Genomic DNA, 17,671 nt, shown 5'->3' with positions numbered 1-17,671 from the left:
GTTATTTCGACACATTTTTAAGAACTCGGTCGTAAACTCGGTCGTAAGTGGCATACAAAGTTAATAAATAGGTACACGAAGCGAGAAGAAAAGAAGTTTTTATCGAGTCACTCCTGTATGAAATAAATACTGTCGAAGTCGTTCAAGTTAAGAGTTGACTGCGTAAAGAAATTTTCGTACGATAAGAACAGTAATTAGTAAGTGTAATCACAAGAGTGAGTCTTGATTGCTAAGATGGTTCACAGGACATGGAAGCATTCATGAATGAGAAACAATAAAAATAATATTTATTTCTACTATAAGAATTATTAATTGGTATGGTTCTGAATCTAATTTTTGTAGCATGTTTCTGAATATTCTATATACAGAGTGAGTTTTATGTATGAAAACGCTCAATTACCTCAGAAACGGCTTGTACGATTTTTATAAATTTTGGTGGGTAGGGGTTTTCTAATGCGACCGATATTATAGTGATAATTACATTGTTGTCAGATCTTCCGTTTCTCTGGAAATCTAAGGGATTTGAAAAGTAGTTATTGTGCATTTTTGACATACAATCAACAATTATATAATATTCATGATTGGCGCGCCTACGGGAATGGGTCTAAATTTTTTAAAGAAAAAAATAGTACGCTACTAAAATATTACAAATTAGAAATCATTTTTCAGTTCCTCGTTCAATTTGAGAACAAGAAGCTATCTTCCTTTTTTTTTCCTACGACGCGCCTTTTTATGCAAAACATAATGCGAGCACCACACTCTCCGCGAAGTTACTTCGATAAAATTTAACCGAAGTCCGAAGTACCCTCACTACACACTCGTTCTACTTTACATGATATTGATAGTATCCCACCTATAGACGTATCGGAGGAGTTGTTTGGCAACTGCCACTGTGACAGGATAATTTTATAAAATTCTTATGTGAGAGTTTGATACGTCTAAAGGTGGATAACCATCAATATAATGTAAATTTATTGGTTTCTATTGATAATTTCCCACCTCTGCTAGATACATCTCTTTTTATTTCACAATGTATTATGTTTTACGTCTTTTCCGTTATTTTGCGGGTTATTAGCGCACGCAAACTCCAATTATTTGTCGGTTTTTTACGGCATCCTATAGACGGTGTTCCCTTTTTTTCACTTCTTGGAGAAGTGTAAAATGTTCAGTTTAGTTTTTTCATTTCGTTTAGATATTCACGCATAAAATAGCCAAGCGCAGAGAGCAAAGAAATAAAGAGATTTTAATCAGATTAGATGTATCCGAGATGAAAATAATAAAATACTAATTCACGAAAAGGATGTCACAAAGAGATGGAGAAAGTATTTTGACAGTTTATTAAATGAAGAATTTGACAGACAGCCTGAGGAGTTAACCGAGACAGTAAAAGCAATGGTTACCAGAATAACAAATTAGGAAGTGGCTCAAGCGCTTCAAAAAATAAAGAAAGGAAAAGCAGTCGGACCAGATGATATTCCTGGGGAAGTATGGAGAGCATTGGGAGAGACAGGAATAAGTTGGCTAGCAGGTATATTTAATAGAATTATGGAAGTTGGACAAATGCCAGATGAATGGAGAAGCAGTATATTAGTACCTGTCTACAAAAACAAGGGAGACATACAACAATGTACAAACTACAGGGCTATAAAACTACTTAGCCACACCATGAAAATATGGGAGAGAGTAATTGATAGACGGATACGTGAAGCAACCGAAATATCCGATAATCAATTTGGCTTTATGCAGGGCAGATCAACAACAGATGCAACTTTTATTGTAAGGCAACTGATGGAAAAATGCAGGAATAAAGAGACCAACGCTCATATGGTATTCATTGATCTTAAGAAAGCATATGATAGAGTTTCTCGAGAGATTCTGTGGTGGGCACTCAATAAGAAAGGAGTCCCTGGCGAATATGTAAAGATTGTGAGAGATATGTATGAGGGAGTAACAACTAGTGTTAGGACAGGTGTGGGAGAGACTGATAAGTTTCAGGTGAAAGTAGGATTGCACCAAGGCTCGGTGCTTAGTCCTTATTTATTCTCATTAGTTTTGGACCAGATAACAGCGAAACTACAGGGTAGCATTCCATGGTGCCTAATGTATGCTTAAGATGTAGTGTTAATAGAAAATAGTGAAAGAGACTTAGAACAAAAACTGGAACAGTGGAGACAAGCTCTGGAGGAAAACGGTTTAAAACTTAGTAGGACAAAATCAGAGTATTTGGAATGTTCATTTAAAGATGGAGTTACTACAAATAAAATGGTATCTTTGGATGGTGAAATGATTGTGAAAAGCAATAGTTTTAAGTACCTAGGATCGGTATTACACAGTAATGGAGAAATAGATGGAGATGCATGCAGTAGAATTAGGGCTGGATGGATGAAGTGGAAAGAAGCGAGTGGTGTGTTGTGTGACAGAAAAATTCCAATGAAGCTGAAGGAAAAATTCTATAAAACAGCCATAAGACCGGCTATGATGTACGGAACTGAATGTTGGGTAGTGAAAAAGAAAGAGGAACAACGAATGCATGTGGCGGAAATGAGAATGCTTAGATGGATGAGTGGGGTGACAAAGAAGGATAAAATTAGAAATGAGTATATTAGGGGAAGTCTAGGTGTGGCACCAATTGATGCTAAAATGAGAGAAAGCATAGGTTAAGATGGTTTGGTCATGTTCAACGTCGAGACGTTAATCACCCAATACGAAGAATAGCTGAAGTGCAGATTCCTGGAAGGAGTGGGAGAGGAAGACCAAAGAAGACCTGGGGGGAGACGATAAGGCAGGACATGTTGGTAAAGGGGATTAACATTGATATGATCCAAGATAGAATTGTGTGGAGAAATGCAATTAGGGAAGCCAACCCCGCATAGGGATAAGGCAAAGAGAATGATGATTTAGATATACACGCAATACATTTTTAAGTTTAATTTAAAATTTAACTTAGAAATTTAAAAAAGTGAATACATATCCGATTTTAATTTTAGTTTTGCAAAACACTAACTTGTATTGTAGGTATATTATGTATAATACCAATATTTACTGAAATGTGGGAATTGTTCAATGTCTCAACGCACACACATCAGTCATAATCTGTTTAACAAGAATATTATGCACCTACAACGATGGTGCAATATGTATAATTATCTGTTACACTATACTATACATCTTGTTGCTGTAATGAATATAAATCTTATTTAGTTTTAGAATTTAAAACGAAAGAAATATAAAATTCCTTAAACCTTCAAATATCAAGAGCTATTATAATGCAGAAATGACAAGCAGCATGAATGAGATCCTTACGGTCACACAATCTAAATTATAAAAGACTTTACCATAGTAGGTATAGAAAAGCCACCTGAACTTCTTTATTTGAATTTTTTAGTCTAAATTATAATAGCTATTTCTATATCAAGGGAGGAAAGTGCTGCTTTTCCTCCCGAGAATGAAGTTTACTACCCGACGCGTAGCGGTGGGCAGTAATCATTCAAGGGAGGAAAAGGCACTTTACTCACATGTTATACATATGATTTTTCCACCTTTCTCAAATAACAAGTCATTTTTTCATTTTTAAATAATTTATTTGTGTAAGTACAGTTGAGTCCCTGAATCTTTACCTTTGCGTCATCATTTAACGCATACGAAATAAGTCGATGATAAGTCGGAAATTGAAATTTACTAAACGCAAAAGCAAGTGACAGTAAGTGACTTGCTGTTGCGTTTAGTAAATTTCAATTTCCAACTTATCATCGACTTATTTCGTATGCTTTTAATGATGACGCACGGGTAAAGATTAAGGGACTCAACTGTAACTAACAAAATTAATTAGTGTACCTACTAAAACTAACAAGTAGGTACAATAGAACGGTCAACTGTCAAATATACGTCAAATTATTAATGTAAACATTGTTAAACCAAAATAATAATTTATTGTTTTTTACCATTCTGCAAAATAGAGGGTGTTCTTCAAATAAACGTTAAAATGTATAGATATACTACATTCGCTCTCGCGAGATTTTTTTGACACATCCGGAATAGGAAACATACAACACAAAAATTCCTACCTTACAATACATTATAATGGTCCAAATAAATAATTATCGATTGGCGTAAGGTTTATGTTATTTGTATGTCTGTTTACTATTAATAATATTGGATATGAGCAGGTGCGTTAGTTTTGTAGTAATTTCCAGTCACTTCTGACAACTGAACTTTTCAAAAAAGAAATTACTAGTCAGTGTCAAATTGAATCTCGATAGAGCGAATTCAGTATACTTACGTAATAGATAATAGAATATTGTATAGGGCGTTATTTCATCAATGATATACCATGACGTCACTTTTCCTCCCTAGGGAGGAAAAGTACTTTTACTCCCTATTACTATTTACCTCCCTAGGGAGGAAAACTATATGACTATATGTGTTATAGTCTAAGAGCTGGGAGCGGATTTTGTGCGTGATAAGTAATATGGAAAAACTATATGGGGATATGTTGAACTACTTGTGTAAATTGCTTTCCCCAACGGCCGGAAACCAGAGTGGGGGCCGAGGGTAGATATAAGGGGTCAAGTCGGGGTTTTTATTATTTTTTCTGTGACGCTCTTGATAGAGATAGTGCACCAAAATTTAGGAATAAGTAGGTCTTGACGTAACTAATTAAAATCTCCAGGGGCGGAAACCTGCGTGGCCGATAAAGAGGTGGGAGAAGGGGTGAATATAAAAATTATAATGGGGTTTTTTGTGACATTCCTGATCGAGATAGTGCACCAAAATTTGGGAATAAGTAGACCATGACATAACTAAGTTAAATCCCTAGAGCCGAAAACCAGAGTGAAGGACGAGGGTAGTTATAAGGGGTCAAAGTCGCGGTTTTTATTATTTTTTTTTTCTGACGCTCATGATCGAAATTGTGCATCAAAATTTGGGAATAAGTAAGCCATGACGTAACTATGTAAAATCTTCAGGGGTGGAACGCTGCGTGGCCGACAAAGGGGTGGGGCAGGGGTGAATATAAAAAATATAAGAAGTTTTTTGCGACGTTCGTGATGGGGATGGTGCACCAAAATTTGGGAATAAGTAGACCATGACATAACTAAGTAAAATCTTCAGAGGCGGAAACCAGAGTGGGGGATGAGGGTAGATATAAGGGGTCAAAGTCGCGGTTTTTATTTTTTTTTCTGACCCTCATGATCGAGAGAGTGCACCAAAATTTGGTAATAAGTAGGTCATGGTGTAACTAGGTAAAATCTCCAGGGGCGGAACGTTGCTAGGCCGACAAAGGGGTGGGGACAGGAGTGAATATAAAAATTATAAGGGATTTTTTTGTGACGTTCACATTCGAGATAGTGAACCAAAATTTTTGAGTAAGTAGATCATGACGTAACTAAGCAAAATCTCCAGGGGCGGAAACCAGAGTTGGGGATGAGGGTAGTTTTAAGAGGTCGAAGTCGCAGTTTGTATTATTTTTTTGTGAAGCATCACAACATTTGTCCCCCACGCAGCGTTCCGCACCTGGAGATTTTACTTGATAATGTCATGATCTACTTATTCCCAAATTTTGATTTTTGATCTCGATCACGAACGGAAAAAAACCCCTTATATTTTTATACTCACCCCTGCCTACCACCTGTTTGTACACCTAGCAGCGTTCCGCCCCTGGTGATTTTACTTTGTTAAGTCATGACCTAGTTACTCCCAAATTTTGGTGCACTATGTCCATCATGAGCGTCACAAAAAAAATAAAAACCATGACTTTTACCCCTTATAACTACTCTCGTCCGCCACTCTGGTTTCCGGCTCTGGGAATTTTACTTAGTTATGTTATGATCTACTTATTCCCAAATTTTGGTGCACTATCTCGATCAGGAACGTCACAAAAAAAACCTTATAATTTTTATATTCAGCCCTGTCTCCACCCCTTTGTCGGCCACGCAGCGTTCCGTCCCTGGAGATTTTAATTAGTTACGTCATGGCTTACTTATTCCCAAATTTTAATGCACAATTTCGATCATGAGCGTCAGAAAAAAAAAATAATAAAAACCGCGACTTTGACCCCTTATAACTACCCTCGTCCCCCACTCTGGTTTCCGGCTTTGGGGATTTTACTTAGTTAGGTCATGGTCTACGTATTCCCAAATTTTGGTGCACTATCTCTATCAAGAGCGTCACAAAAAAAAATAATAAAAACCACGACGTTGACCCCTTATATCTACCCTCGGCCCCCACTCTAATGTAAAGTTCATGTGAAAGTAATGTACACAACTAGTTCAACATATCCCCATATAGTTTTTCCATATTACTTATCACGCACAAAATCCGCTTCTATATCTCCGACTATTAGGAGACTTGCATATTTTATTCGTAAGGTAAACCATAGTTTAATCTAAAGACCACAGTTTAAGCTTTAGCATATACTGTGGCCAATATAATGCTACAAAATCAGTAGGCACACTCCGCAAAAATTATTTGTTCTTTATGTTCCATTTTGGTGATTATTTCATTCATAGGAGATTCTGACCAATAGAAAGCTACAGAAATCTGAATTAAATCGATAATTTTTGATAATCTCCCGTCGTTAAGTATATTACGTCAGATGCCCTTCGTTGCTACGAAAAAATACATTCAGTGACTAATTATTTATATGGGAAATAAGCCACAATTAAAATGAAAAAAATAATTTTATTAACGTTTCGACGCCCAAATCGGGTGCCGTTGTCAAAATACAAAATATTACTAAAATAAACTAAAGTGTTGTTGCTAAGCAAAAAAAATTCTTCTAATAATTTATTTAATCTCACTCATTTATATTAATGACAATTAATGTTTTAAAAATTATAAAAGTGATGACTTTCAATCGTCAAATATTTATAAAAACTGTGTGTTTAATGGTACTTACATAAATAAATTACAATAAAATTTTGGTTTTGAACAGTTTTATTCATGAAATAATCGCAACAAATTGCACTCGACCTCTGAAATTAATATAGAATTTTTGCTCTCGTGACACTTTGATATAATTTCACTCGCCGTCGGCTCGTGAAATTAAAACTGTCAAAGTGTCACTCGGGAAAAATTCAATAATTTCAGAGCTCTTGTGCAATTACTACTGACAATATCATCAATGTCCACGTTTGCCGTGATTGGTCGTTATCGTCACACATTCAAAATTTTGTTTTAAAATTGGATTGCAAAATTGGTACCGTCAAAATTCTAGACTGAATTATTTGATTCTTTAGCATTAAAATGTGCTGTGGCTGAACCTTCAAGATTTTTGTCATGTTTGACGTTTTAAAATGATATTTTGTGTCTAGTAAAAATTTTTTAAAACACTTTTTTACACAATTTTTAATCCATGAAATAACTACGCAATGCCATGGCATCCTTTAAAATGTCTTTGCGGCAAGTTTACTTTAGGCCAAAGGTATGTACTTGTAATTATGATGCAGTTGGCACTACTAAATGCCTACCATTTGCGAGTTGTTCTAAACATTGCTATAACAGAGATGATACAAGATCGAAATAATGTAACGAGTCACGCTTGTCCCAATTATATCTATGAACCAATTGAGGAGATACATGGTGGAACTTTTAAATGGAATCACGACTTGGAGGCTGGCATACTCTATGCATTCTTTACAAGGTAAGATCATTATCATCATCACGATCAGTTAGTCTATATTTCAAAAGTGAATAACCATTTTCAATTTCATTGCAACACGATTCTACAGCCTATGACCCAACTACGACAAACCCCGACGTGCAGTCACGGATTGCAACGAACGAAATGGCAGGGATGCCCTAGCGACAACTGCTAGCAAAAGACTAAGTTTTCAATCTAATATCATATAAAACAACATAAAAAAATGTTGTTTCACATCCTACCAGATTGAAAACAATGGAAAGCTTCTCTGGTAACACCTCCAAGGCTTCTACAATTTGCAAGCCATAACGGATACTGAGACTAAGGAAGATGAGGGAATTTTACAATTTATAATTCATGTCCCATCTGCTCAGCGCGGTAAAGTTCCAACGAGAATGGTTCCCTTCGTACTCCAATCGGAGTAAACATGTAAATCAAAAATGAATAACCATTTTTAATTTCGTTGCAATACGAAACCACAGCCGCATCATCATTCCAGTTCACTCGGAGGTGTTATTAGAGAAGGTTTCCATTGTTTTCAGTCTGGTAGGATGTGGAACAACATTTTTTGATGTTGTTTTATGTGCTATTAGATTGAAAACTTAGTCTTTTGCTAGCAGTTGCCGCTAGGGCATCCCTGCCATTTCGTTCGTTGCAATCCGTGACTGCACGTCGAGGTTTGTCCTAGTTGGATCAGAGAGAGAGCAGCATATGTTGAGAGTTCTTTGTATTATTGCTACAACTCGTGCTTGAATCTTATTCTTCACATACCATCATCGCAAATGGGATCCCAATATCCTTTTAAATATATTTCTTCCAAAAGCCTTAATAAGGTTTATTGTCTTTTCTGTCTTAATCCATGTTTCTAACCTATATGTTGTTATTGGTAGAATGATGGCTTTATATCTTTTGAACTTTATTTCCCTATGGATGTCTTTGGATCCAACCATCTGTGATGGTATGCTTTTTTAGCAAACAGTATCCTTTTTTGTATTCTTTGAGCTGTATTTTGTATTTTGTATTCTTATGAGCTGTTTTACTACTTCAATATCTACGTCGTATCTTGTCAAATTTTGCCAAGTTTCGTTGTTTCCTTGCTTGCGTTTTTATCACACATTTTCAATGGGTGACAAATCAGCTGATCTTGATGGCCACTTCAAAGTCCCTACATCAGATTCTTGTATGAACTCCATGGTTTCACGGGCAATATGAGGTCTTGTGTTATCTTGTTGAAAGATCGTATTTGGAATGGTTTGTAGGTAGGGATATAAAACCTGTTTCAGTACTTAGTACTAACTGTCAGACTGCCGTTAATAAGAACTAGACAGAGCTGATCTTCTCCCCAAACATATAGCACCCAATTAATAATTTTTGGTTGTCTCGTTGTATGACTTTCAACAGCCAAGTCTATATTTCGTCTCTCACCTCGAAAACATCTTACCCTTATAGCGCCCATCAGAGCCACCCAAACAAAACTTAGATTCATCACTGAAGCAGATAAACTTCCATTGACCATTTCAGTTTTGAAGAGCTCTGCACCATTCTAAGGTCGAGTTTTATGCTGTGGTGTCAAAGGTAATATTCAAAGCGGACGGTAAGCTCTCAGTCCCATTCCAAGTAATCTTTGACTAACTGTTGTTCTTGAGACGACCCTTCCTGTACCTTTAACTAAATCATCTCTTACTTGGTGTACACTGTTCGGTCTATTTCCGATAGCAAGAAGTCTAAGATGGCGCAAATCATGGCCTGCAATATATTCTGTTCTATTCAATGGACCTTTGACGAAATTGCCGACGACTGCGAACTCTTGACATTTTAAATTTTTTGGGTAAATCAAAAACAATCTAAAATGACTAAAAATTACAAATAAACTAAAGTTAAATACACATAAATAAACATACAGTTTTTGTTTTTGCGAGAAAAAAAAGAAAACAACTTCAGTTAAAGAAAATATCGGAGGTCAAAATTGTATCATATAATATACATTTTTAAACGAAATATTTTTGATCCACGTAAATAACCGTATACAAATTGTTGCATTTTTTTGGTCATCAGTATAATATTTATATTTTTTAGTTACTTTATTAGTCACATCCCAGGAGGATGGATGGCAGATAAATTTGGAGGCAGACATGTCATGGGTACCTGCATGGTAGTGTCTCCGGTAGTGTCCATATTGACTCCTCTGGCAATGCAATATGTTAGCTTCTGCGGAGCTATCGTATTGAGAATTATAATAGGATTTGCTAAAGGTCCAATGTTACCACCTATTTCTGCTTTTATACAGTGTTGGATACCAAAACACCAAAGGGGCTGTTGGGAGGAGGAATTGCCTTTGGAGGTTCCAATATGGGCACTGTCACTGGCAGTATCCTGGCAGGTATAATCATTTATAATGTTATTATAGTATTATAATATATAGTCCGTCCGCTATAACTTTTCCCATGCGGTACGATTCATGTTCAATCAAATTAAGTCAAAACATAAATTGAAACGAACGTCGATGTGTATATACATTTTGTATACTGTATACTATATACTATACACATCGGCGTACGTTTCACTTTCTGTTTTGACTTAATTTGATTGAAAATTAATCGTACCGCATGGGAAAAGTTATAGCAGACGGACTATATGTATATACAGGGTGTTATTAAATAAATATGAAAAATTTTAAGGGCTAATTCTACATGAAAAACTAATGCCGGTTTGCTCTATAAACATATGTCCGCAAATGCTTCGTTTGCGAGATACGGGGTGTTGAAATTTTTATTTCAAACTGCCAATTTATTTATTGCTCTAAGACCAGTTCAGCTATGAAAATAAGATTTTGTGAGTTTTAGGAGGTAGTTATTGCGCATTTTTTGACATACAATTAAGAATTTTGTATATAAACTAAAAGGGAAGTTCCCTAGGTTGGCTGTATACCATATAGTTAAAAAACTCTAACAAGAAGTAAAACCACTTCTACGTAAATTGGTATATTTATTAAAACTTAAAAAATCCCAATGGATTGAATAAAATATGTCCAATTCAGAACGTTTTCAGACCTATCGGTCCATCATCAGTGAATCTACAATAAAATAAGTAATCCCACTATTAGAATTGAAAGATGGTTGAAATTTTTAAAAAGCTAAAAAAGTGTGGTTAGATTACTTACGTGCATACTTGCTAAATAGCCCCAGAACCAAATAATAGTTGAATTTAAAATTCAATTTACATTATTTAAAAATAATATTAAACAGGCTAAACGCCGATGTTAAAGGATATCGCCTATGGGAACATGGTGAAACCCTACCAAAACCTCAATCAACCATCTTAGGCCAACTTTGACTATAAAGTGTCACAAGTGTGTAAGAACTGTTTGAAGTGACATTGACAGTAGAGAAAAAGGTAGTCGATTTTCAAAGTTAATTAACCAAAAGGTCATGACCCACAACAAATGATAAAAATTTTAATATCTGAAAATGTCTAACATTTTAAATCTATTGGTTTTTGAAAAGAAATTGTGATATACAAAATTAATTTAGAATATAAGATTATTTATATTGACTGTATACTATAACATAAGATTGATCAAATTGATAGAAATAAAGATAAGCTGCTGTCAATAATGATAAAAAGATAAAAATAGATGAAGGTGAGAGAAGAGAAAGAATAAGTATTAGTTGGAATGTTATTGTACAAAATGAATAAATTGGTAGGCAATTTAATCTAGTCTATATTGTATTGGTGGTTGTATATGTAAAAGGAAAATATTGTTATTTAAAAATAAATGCAAATTTTTGTAAATAATGGATTTGAGTTAGATACAGTCAAATAATTAAAAGTGTGTAATATGTGAATGAAAAGGATTGTAATTATTAAGAGATGTTTTATTTTTTAATTTTATTTCAAAGGCTTTGAGAGAATTCTTGTGACAAAGTGAGGGTATGTGAAGTTAGAGATAAAGAAAAGTATGATTATAGCTGTTAGGTCCAGTTGATACAAGAATGAAATTAAAATGAAAATAATATTGAAAGTGTACTGAATAAAATAAAACCAAAGTAAGAAAAAGAATATTGATATAATTTAATTGTAATGATAATGGATCTGAATGTGAGAACTGAAATTAAGTGATGGGATGTTAGTTGGAGAGGTAAAAAATTTACTTGGAAAAAGTCAAAGACAAAAAGTAGAGGGCTGTGGTGTAAGGTATAAAGACAAGAATTTTAAGGGAAAGAGAGGGATAAAGAAAAGATGAGGTGTGGAATTAAACTGAACGAAGTAATGAAATGAAAAAAGAAGTGAAAAGATAGTAGGGTGAATTAATGAGGTGATGGTTAATAGGGTTCAGTAGTTAATAATGTTAGTCGGGTAAAGGAGTTTGGAAGCAGTGAAGGAAAGAGGAAATTTTGAAAAAGAAGGAAGAGTAAGTTAAAAGAGAAAGAATAGGATAAAAAGAGGAAGTTGAAAAAATAGGAATTATGAGAATAATTGACGGTGAATGGGGACAAAGTTGCGGTTAAGGGATGTTTGTCTATTGACACAGTTGGGACTCTTCTTCAGGTCCTTGACAATCTCCAAATCTTCGTATAAGTCTAAACGGAGTGTATTGTTTTGTTGAATATTGTGTATCAACTGGACACCTTCAGGAATCTTAAGTTCATGTTTATTGACTTTTAAATGGTGTGAAAAGGCAGAAGTGGTATCTCTCTTGCTGTGTTCTGCAGATCGGGTAGAAATTTTGTATATATCATTGGCGCGAATAAGGGTAATAGTCTGAATTTTTCTAAGAAAAAAATAGTACACCACTGAGATAATTTAAATTAAAAATTATTTTTAAATTCCTCGTTTAATTTTTGATAAAAAACCTTTCTTGCCTTTTTTTCATATGATGCACCGTTTTTATGCAGAACAATAAATCATCTTTTTCATTTCTTAATACATCATCAAGAACTATCCAATATAATAATACTAAACTGGAACAATAACAGAAAATATTACTAATAAGATTTCAACTAAGTGCAAAGCTGCAAAAAATGTTTAAAATGACCTCCTTTAGAGGTAACAGAAGAATTTTATATTCATCATTGGCGCGCGTACGGGTAATGGTCTGAATTTAAAAAATAGTACGCCACTGAGATATGTCAAACTAAAAATCATTTTTCAATTCCTCGTTCCATTTACGAAAAAAAAAATCTTTCTTGCATTTTTTTCATACGAGACGCCGCGCCGTTTTTATACAAAAAAATAAAACATCTTAACGCTTACAAAGTATTTGAGGTAGTTTTCATATGCATAGAAACTTAGTTCAAATACTTTTTTTTATTGGCTTTAGGATTAGACCAGGCGGCCAGAAACAAAGTAAGTGGTACATACATAAACATAATATATCGTATCTTAATTATCTAATTAGTAATATAAGTTAAGATTATCTAAGTCTGACCAACCTTTTTGTTAAGAATACTTTGCTAAGAATACTTTGTTCAAATACTTTGTAAACGTTAAGATGTTTTATTTTTTTTGCATAAAAACGGCGCCGCATATGAAAATGATTTTTTGTCGTAAATTGAACCAGAAATTCAAAAATGATTTTTAATTTGACATATATCAGTGGCGTATTATTTTTCTCTTAAAAAAATTCAGACCATTACTTGTACGCGCGCCAATGATGAATTTAAAGTTCTTCTATAACCTCTAAAGGAGGTCATTTTTAACATTTGTTGTAGCTCTGCACCTAGTTAAAATCTTATTAGTAATATTTTTTGTTATTGTTCCAGTTTAGTATTATTATATTGGATATTTCTTGATAATGTATTAAAAAAATGAAAAATACGCGTCAAGATGTTTTGTTTCTACATAAAAACGGTGCACCACATGAAAAAAGGCAAGAAATGTTTTTTATCATCAATTAGACGTGGAATTTAAAAATAATTTTTAGTTCGAAATATCTCAGTGGCGTACTATTTTTTTTCTAATTAATACAAAAGTCTTAATTGTATGTCAAAAAATGCGCAAAAACTACCTCCTAAACCTCACCAAATTTAATTTTCATAGCTGAACTGGTCTTAAAGCAATAAATAAATTGGCAGTCTGAAATAAAAATTTCAACACGCCGCATCTCGGAAACTAAGCATTTGCGAACATAATATGTGTATAGAGCAAACCGGCATTAATTTTTCATGTAGAATTAGCCCTTAAAATTCTTCATACTTATTTACTAACACCCTGTATAAAGAAATACTTTTGATCTAACTAAATAAGCGTATACAAAGTGTTGTAGGTTTTTGGCCATCAGAATAAATAATATTTTGTATTTTTTAGTTACTTTATTAGTCACGTCCCAGGAGGATGGCTGGCAGATAAATTTGGAGGCAGACACGTAATGGGTACCTGCATGGTAGTGTCTTCGGTGGTGTCCATATTGACTCCTCTGGCAATACAATATGGTAGCTCCTGGGGAGCTATCATATTGAGAATTATATTAGGATTTGCTCAAGGTCCAATGTTACCAACTATTTCTACTTTTATACAGTGTTGGATACCAAAACACCAAAGGGGCTTTTTGGGAGGAATTGCCTTTGGAGGTTCCAATATGGGCACTGTCACTGGCAGTATCCTGACAGGTATAATCATTTATAATGTTATTGTAGTTGTACTTATATAGGGTGTCGCAAAATTTAGGAAAGATTTGAATATAATAGAAAGCAGTGTTTTTTTCTGTAGATTGTATTTTTTTACTAATAAAGTACACAAGAGAGTGTTATGTATAGAATATCACACCACGTCTTTGATGACAAATACGCATTCCCTTGTTGAAATGTTCCATGTCTATTTTACATAAATGTTGTTTAATTTCGTTGATGAATCAATACATTTCAATGCATGGATGGTTGTAGGCGTGTTGGCCTAGAGCATTGACTTCAAATAACCCCCAAATATATAACCCCAAAATAACTCGAATGGTGTAAAATCACACGATCTAGGGGGCTTATTTTGATCACCGAAACGAGAGATTAAATTTTAAAAATAGTCCAATTGTCAAAAAATAGGTTAACAGTGTGAAAGTAACTAACTGCTGGTTTGGCAAAAGAAATTAATAATATAACTTTTGATTTCCATGATCTGATTTAAAAGTGTGCCTTTACAATTAACAATTAACTATTATCTTGATTTTATTTTTAGGTATGATGATAACAGGAACCAAAAGTTGGGTGGTTCCATTTTATGTTTGGGGAATATGTTCCTTAGTATGGTGCATCTTTTATTACCTACATGTATTTTCAAGGCCTGTTACACATCCTTTTATCACCGAGGAAGAAAAGAATTATCTGATTAACGAAGTGGAACAAAAAACGAAGTTTAAAGTACCTTGGAAGTCTATTTGTACCTCCTTGCCTGTAAGTATAAAGTCCTACTAGGTAGTATTATATCTTATAGCCCTAATCTCATATTATCAATATGGCCACAAGGATGAGAATCATTGGGTATATTTCTGACGTACATAAATAATAAGATTCTACGATAATACCATAAAAGAGTGTATCTTCTTCTTCTTCTTCTTCTTCTTCTTCTTCTTCTTCTTTTAATAGGACTATGTCCTGTTTCTTCTGTTACAGTCTCTGCTGCGATCCGGAGCTCCAGCTCTCTTACCATCGTTTTTGGGTCTTCCTATGGGTCGATTTTATGATATATCTTGGAGCTCTAGTTAACAACACAGGCAGTTGTGAACCCGAAATTAGAAGACGCATTCAACTAGCAAGAGCAGCAATGAGTGAACTAAACGGGGTCTGGCGTGATCGTCACATTACTATGACAAACAAAAAGAGACTCGTTTCAACTCTGGTCTTTTCCATATTTTACTATGCATGCGAGACATGGACAGTCAAAGAATCAGATATACGACGTATAGACGCATTTGAAATGTGGACATGGAGACGCCTGCTTCGAATTCCATGGACGGCTCGCCGTACAAATATCTCGGTTCTGGATGAAATTAAACCGGATCAGCGTCTCTCCAGTACCGTTTACTCTAGAATTTTAAAGTTCTTTGGTCGTATCCATCGAAGTGATCACAAAATGGAGCGGTTGGTGGTCCAAGGAAGGTCTCAGACTCGGCGCCAACGCGGAAGATCTCCACAGCGATGGGCGGACATTACTAAAAAGCCTTTCAACAAACAGTATATTGAGGCAATACATGTAACTGATGACCGCGACCAGTGGAGAAATATTATCAATCAAACTGTCCGAGCTGCTGAAGCCCAATTATGAACCACAACACATCTACTAAGATGTTAATGACTATGATGATGATGGGTCGATTGGTGTTAAGCTTGTGTATTTTTGCCCATTTCGCCATACGTTCAGGGTCCATCTGATCTACGTGGTCTCTCCGCATGCATCATCGTGATCTTTCGTATTCTATCGCTGAGTGTAATACCAGAGAACAACTGTGGTTGTTGTTCTCTGGTGATACCTCTTACGGATCTTAGGGTTTTCATCTCTATTCTTCTCATTATTTGTTTGGTCTCTGTTGTATCGGCCCTTGTCTCAGCTGCGTATGTCAGTTCGGGTCTAACACATGTCTTATAAATGCTAAATGGTCTTTCGACGCTCATATATTTATTCCGCCAGATTATATCCCTCAGGAAACCAGATATTATCGCTGCTTTCGTTGCCTGCTGTTACGTTTCTTGCCAGAGGTGCCTGTCGCTAAATATTTCCGCACCCAAGTACCTACAATCCATTACCTGTTCGATTATATGGTCGTCCACTACACATTTACATCTAATTGGGTTCTTGGATATTACCATCGATTGAGTTTTCTCTGTGGATAGTAGGATAGTGTCAGGTTATACTTTTCGGCGGTTATAAAGATTGCATCATCTCCGTAGCAAAGTATTCTCATGGTTCGGTCACAGTATATAGAGGTTCCACGGTAAAACATTTTGTATCCCTGATTCATTTCGTTAACACTAGCTATAATAGACCACTCATCAGCGGTAAAAAACTGTAAAACCGTGGAATTTTGAGAACCAACACCGATTTTAATAAAAATTTGCGTTTAAGCTCTTTTGATACTCTTCTTCAAAATCTACCCTATGCCGAACTGTGCTTTTGCTCTGGGGGTGAAAACAATCCATCTAGGGGATGAATTTTTTTTAAATTAAAATAACTATGGAAATCGATAGAGTGACCAATTCTGAGTAAATTTTGTTTCATAAAATTTTTTTGCAAAATTGCCACTTTCCAAGTTGTTTGCGATTGAAACTATGCATTTTTCATTGAAAAAACTCACGTTTTATCGCCGTTTTTCATGAATAAAATTAATTTTATAGAAAAAATCAATAAGGACAAGATTGTGGCTAATAAAAAAACAAAGAGATTCGCGTCGGAAAGACCTAGGTAAACACAATACTTATCGACTGAGTTATTGCTATTTAAAGGATGGTAATTTTCGAAGAACCTCGAAATGGAGAACCCTCAATCTCAAATAACTTGAATGTGGTGCAATTTTTTGGGAAAACTTAAGAGACATCTTTTAAATCCAATTAAAATATATTCCGAATAAGCTCTGACAAAAGTTTTTGCATAAGAACTGACTGACTTAGAACGAAAATAATGTCGCTCACTGCTTTTTTTGAAATGTAAAAATTAACCCCTCGTCGTTACAATCCTAATAGAAATGAATAGCTTTCCACTTAAAATTAACTTTATTTAGGTATAATTGATACGATCCATGTAATTAGACTGGTTTGGAGTGCTTTTTTTTAAATAGTTGATTAAATCGAAAATGACATTATTAGAATTTAAAAAAAGTGCATTTTCTTAAATAATTCTAAAAGTGTCCATGATACAAAAACCAAAAAAATTTAAATTTTTAGTAAAAGAAATTCTACAATTAATATTTGAAACATTTTTTCATATTGTGAATACTTTTAGATTTATTTTAGAAAAATGCACTTTTTTTATTTTAAAAATGTCATTTTGGATTTAATCAAAAATTTTTTCTAAACTAAGAATTTCAAACCGGTCAAGTCACATGGATCG

At 34.6% G+C, this 17,671-nt stretch overlaps 2 protein-coding genes across 6 annotated transcripts in view; one reads left to right on the top strand and one right to left on the bottom strand.

Annotated features, from left to right (window-relative positions):
- Positions 1 to 17,671, bottom strand: part of LOC114342101 (fibrillin-1) — a 423,761-nt gene that overhangs the window by 197,863 nt on the left and 208,227 nt on the right. The gene's annotated exons all lie outside the window — the stretch shown is intronic.
- LOC126892259 (putative inorganic phosphate cotransporter) overlaps positions 7,184 to 17,671 on the top strand; it is a 59,294-nt gene continuing 48,806 nt past the window's right edge. Inside the window, exons 1-3 of one of the 5 annotated variants that reach the window (XM_050661769.1) lie at positions 7,203 to 7,639; positions 13,946 to 14,247; positions 14,807 to 15,021. In XM_050661769.1, the coding sequence (XP_050517726.1) occupies positions 7,368 to 7,639; positions 13,946 to 14,247; positions 14,807 to 15,021 (789 nt within the window). In that variant the 5' untranslated portion in view covers positions 7,203 to 7,367. Of the gene's footprint in view, positions 7,640 to 13,945; positions 14,248 to 14,806; positions 15,022 to 17,671 lie in introns of all 5 variants that reach the window. The other 4 variants (XM_050661768.1, XM_050661767.1, XM_050661771.1 and 1 more) reach the window with 4 other exon arrangements.

This window comes from Diabrotica virgifera, chromosome 9 (assembly GCF_917563875.1).
Source record: "Diabrotica virgifera virgifera chromosome 9, PGI_DIABVI_V3a".
Taxonomy (NCBI): Eukaryota; Metazoa; Arthropoda; class Insecta; order Coleoptera; family Chrysomelidae; genus Diabrotica; species Diabrotica virgifera.
Note: the sequence above shows the minus strand (reverse complement) of the source record. Positions and strands in the feature narration are given on the sequence as shown.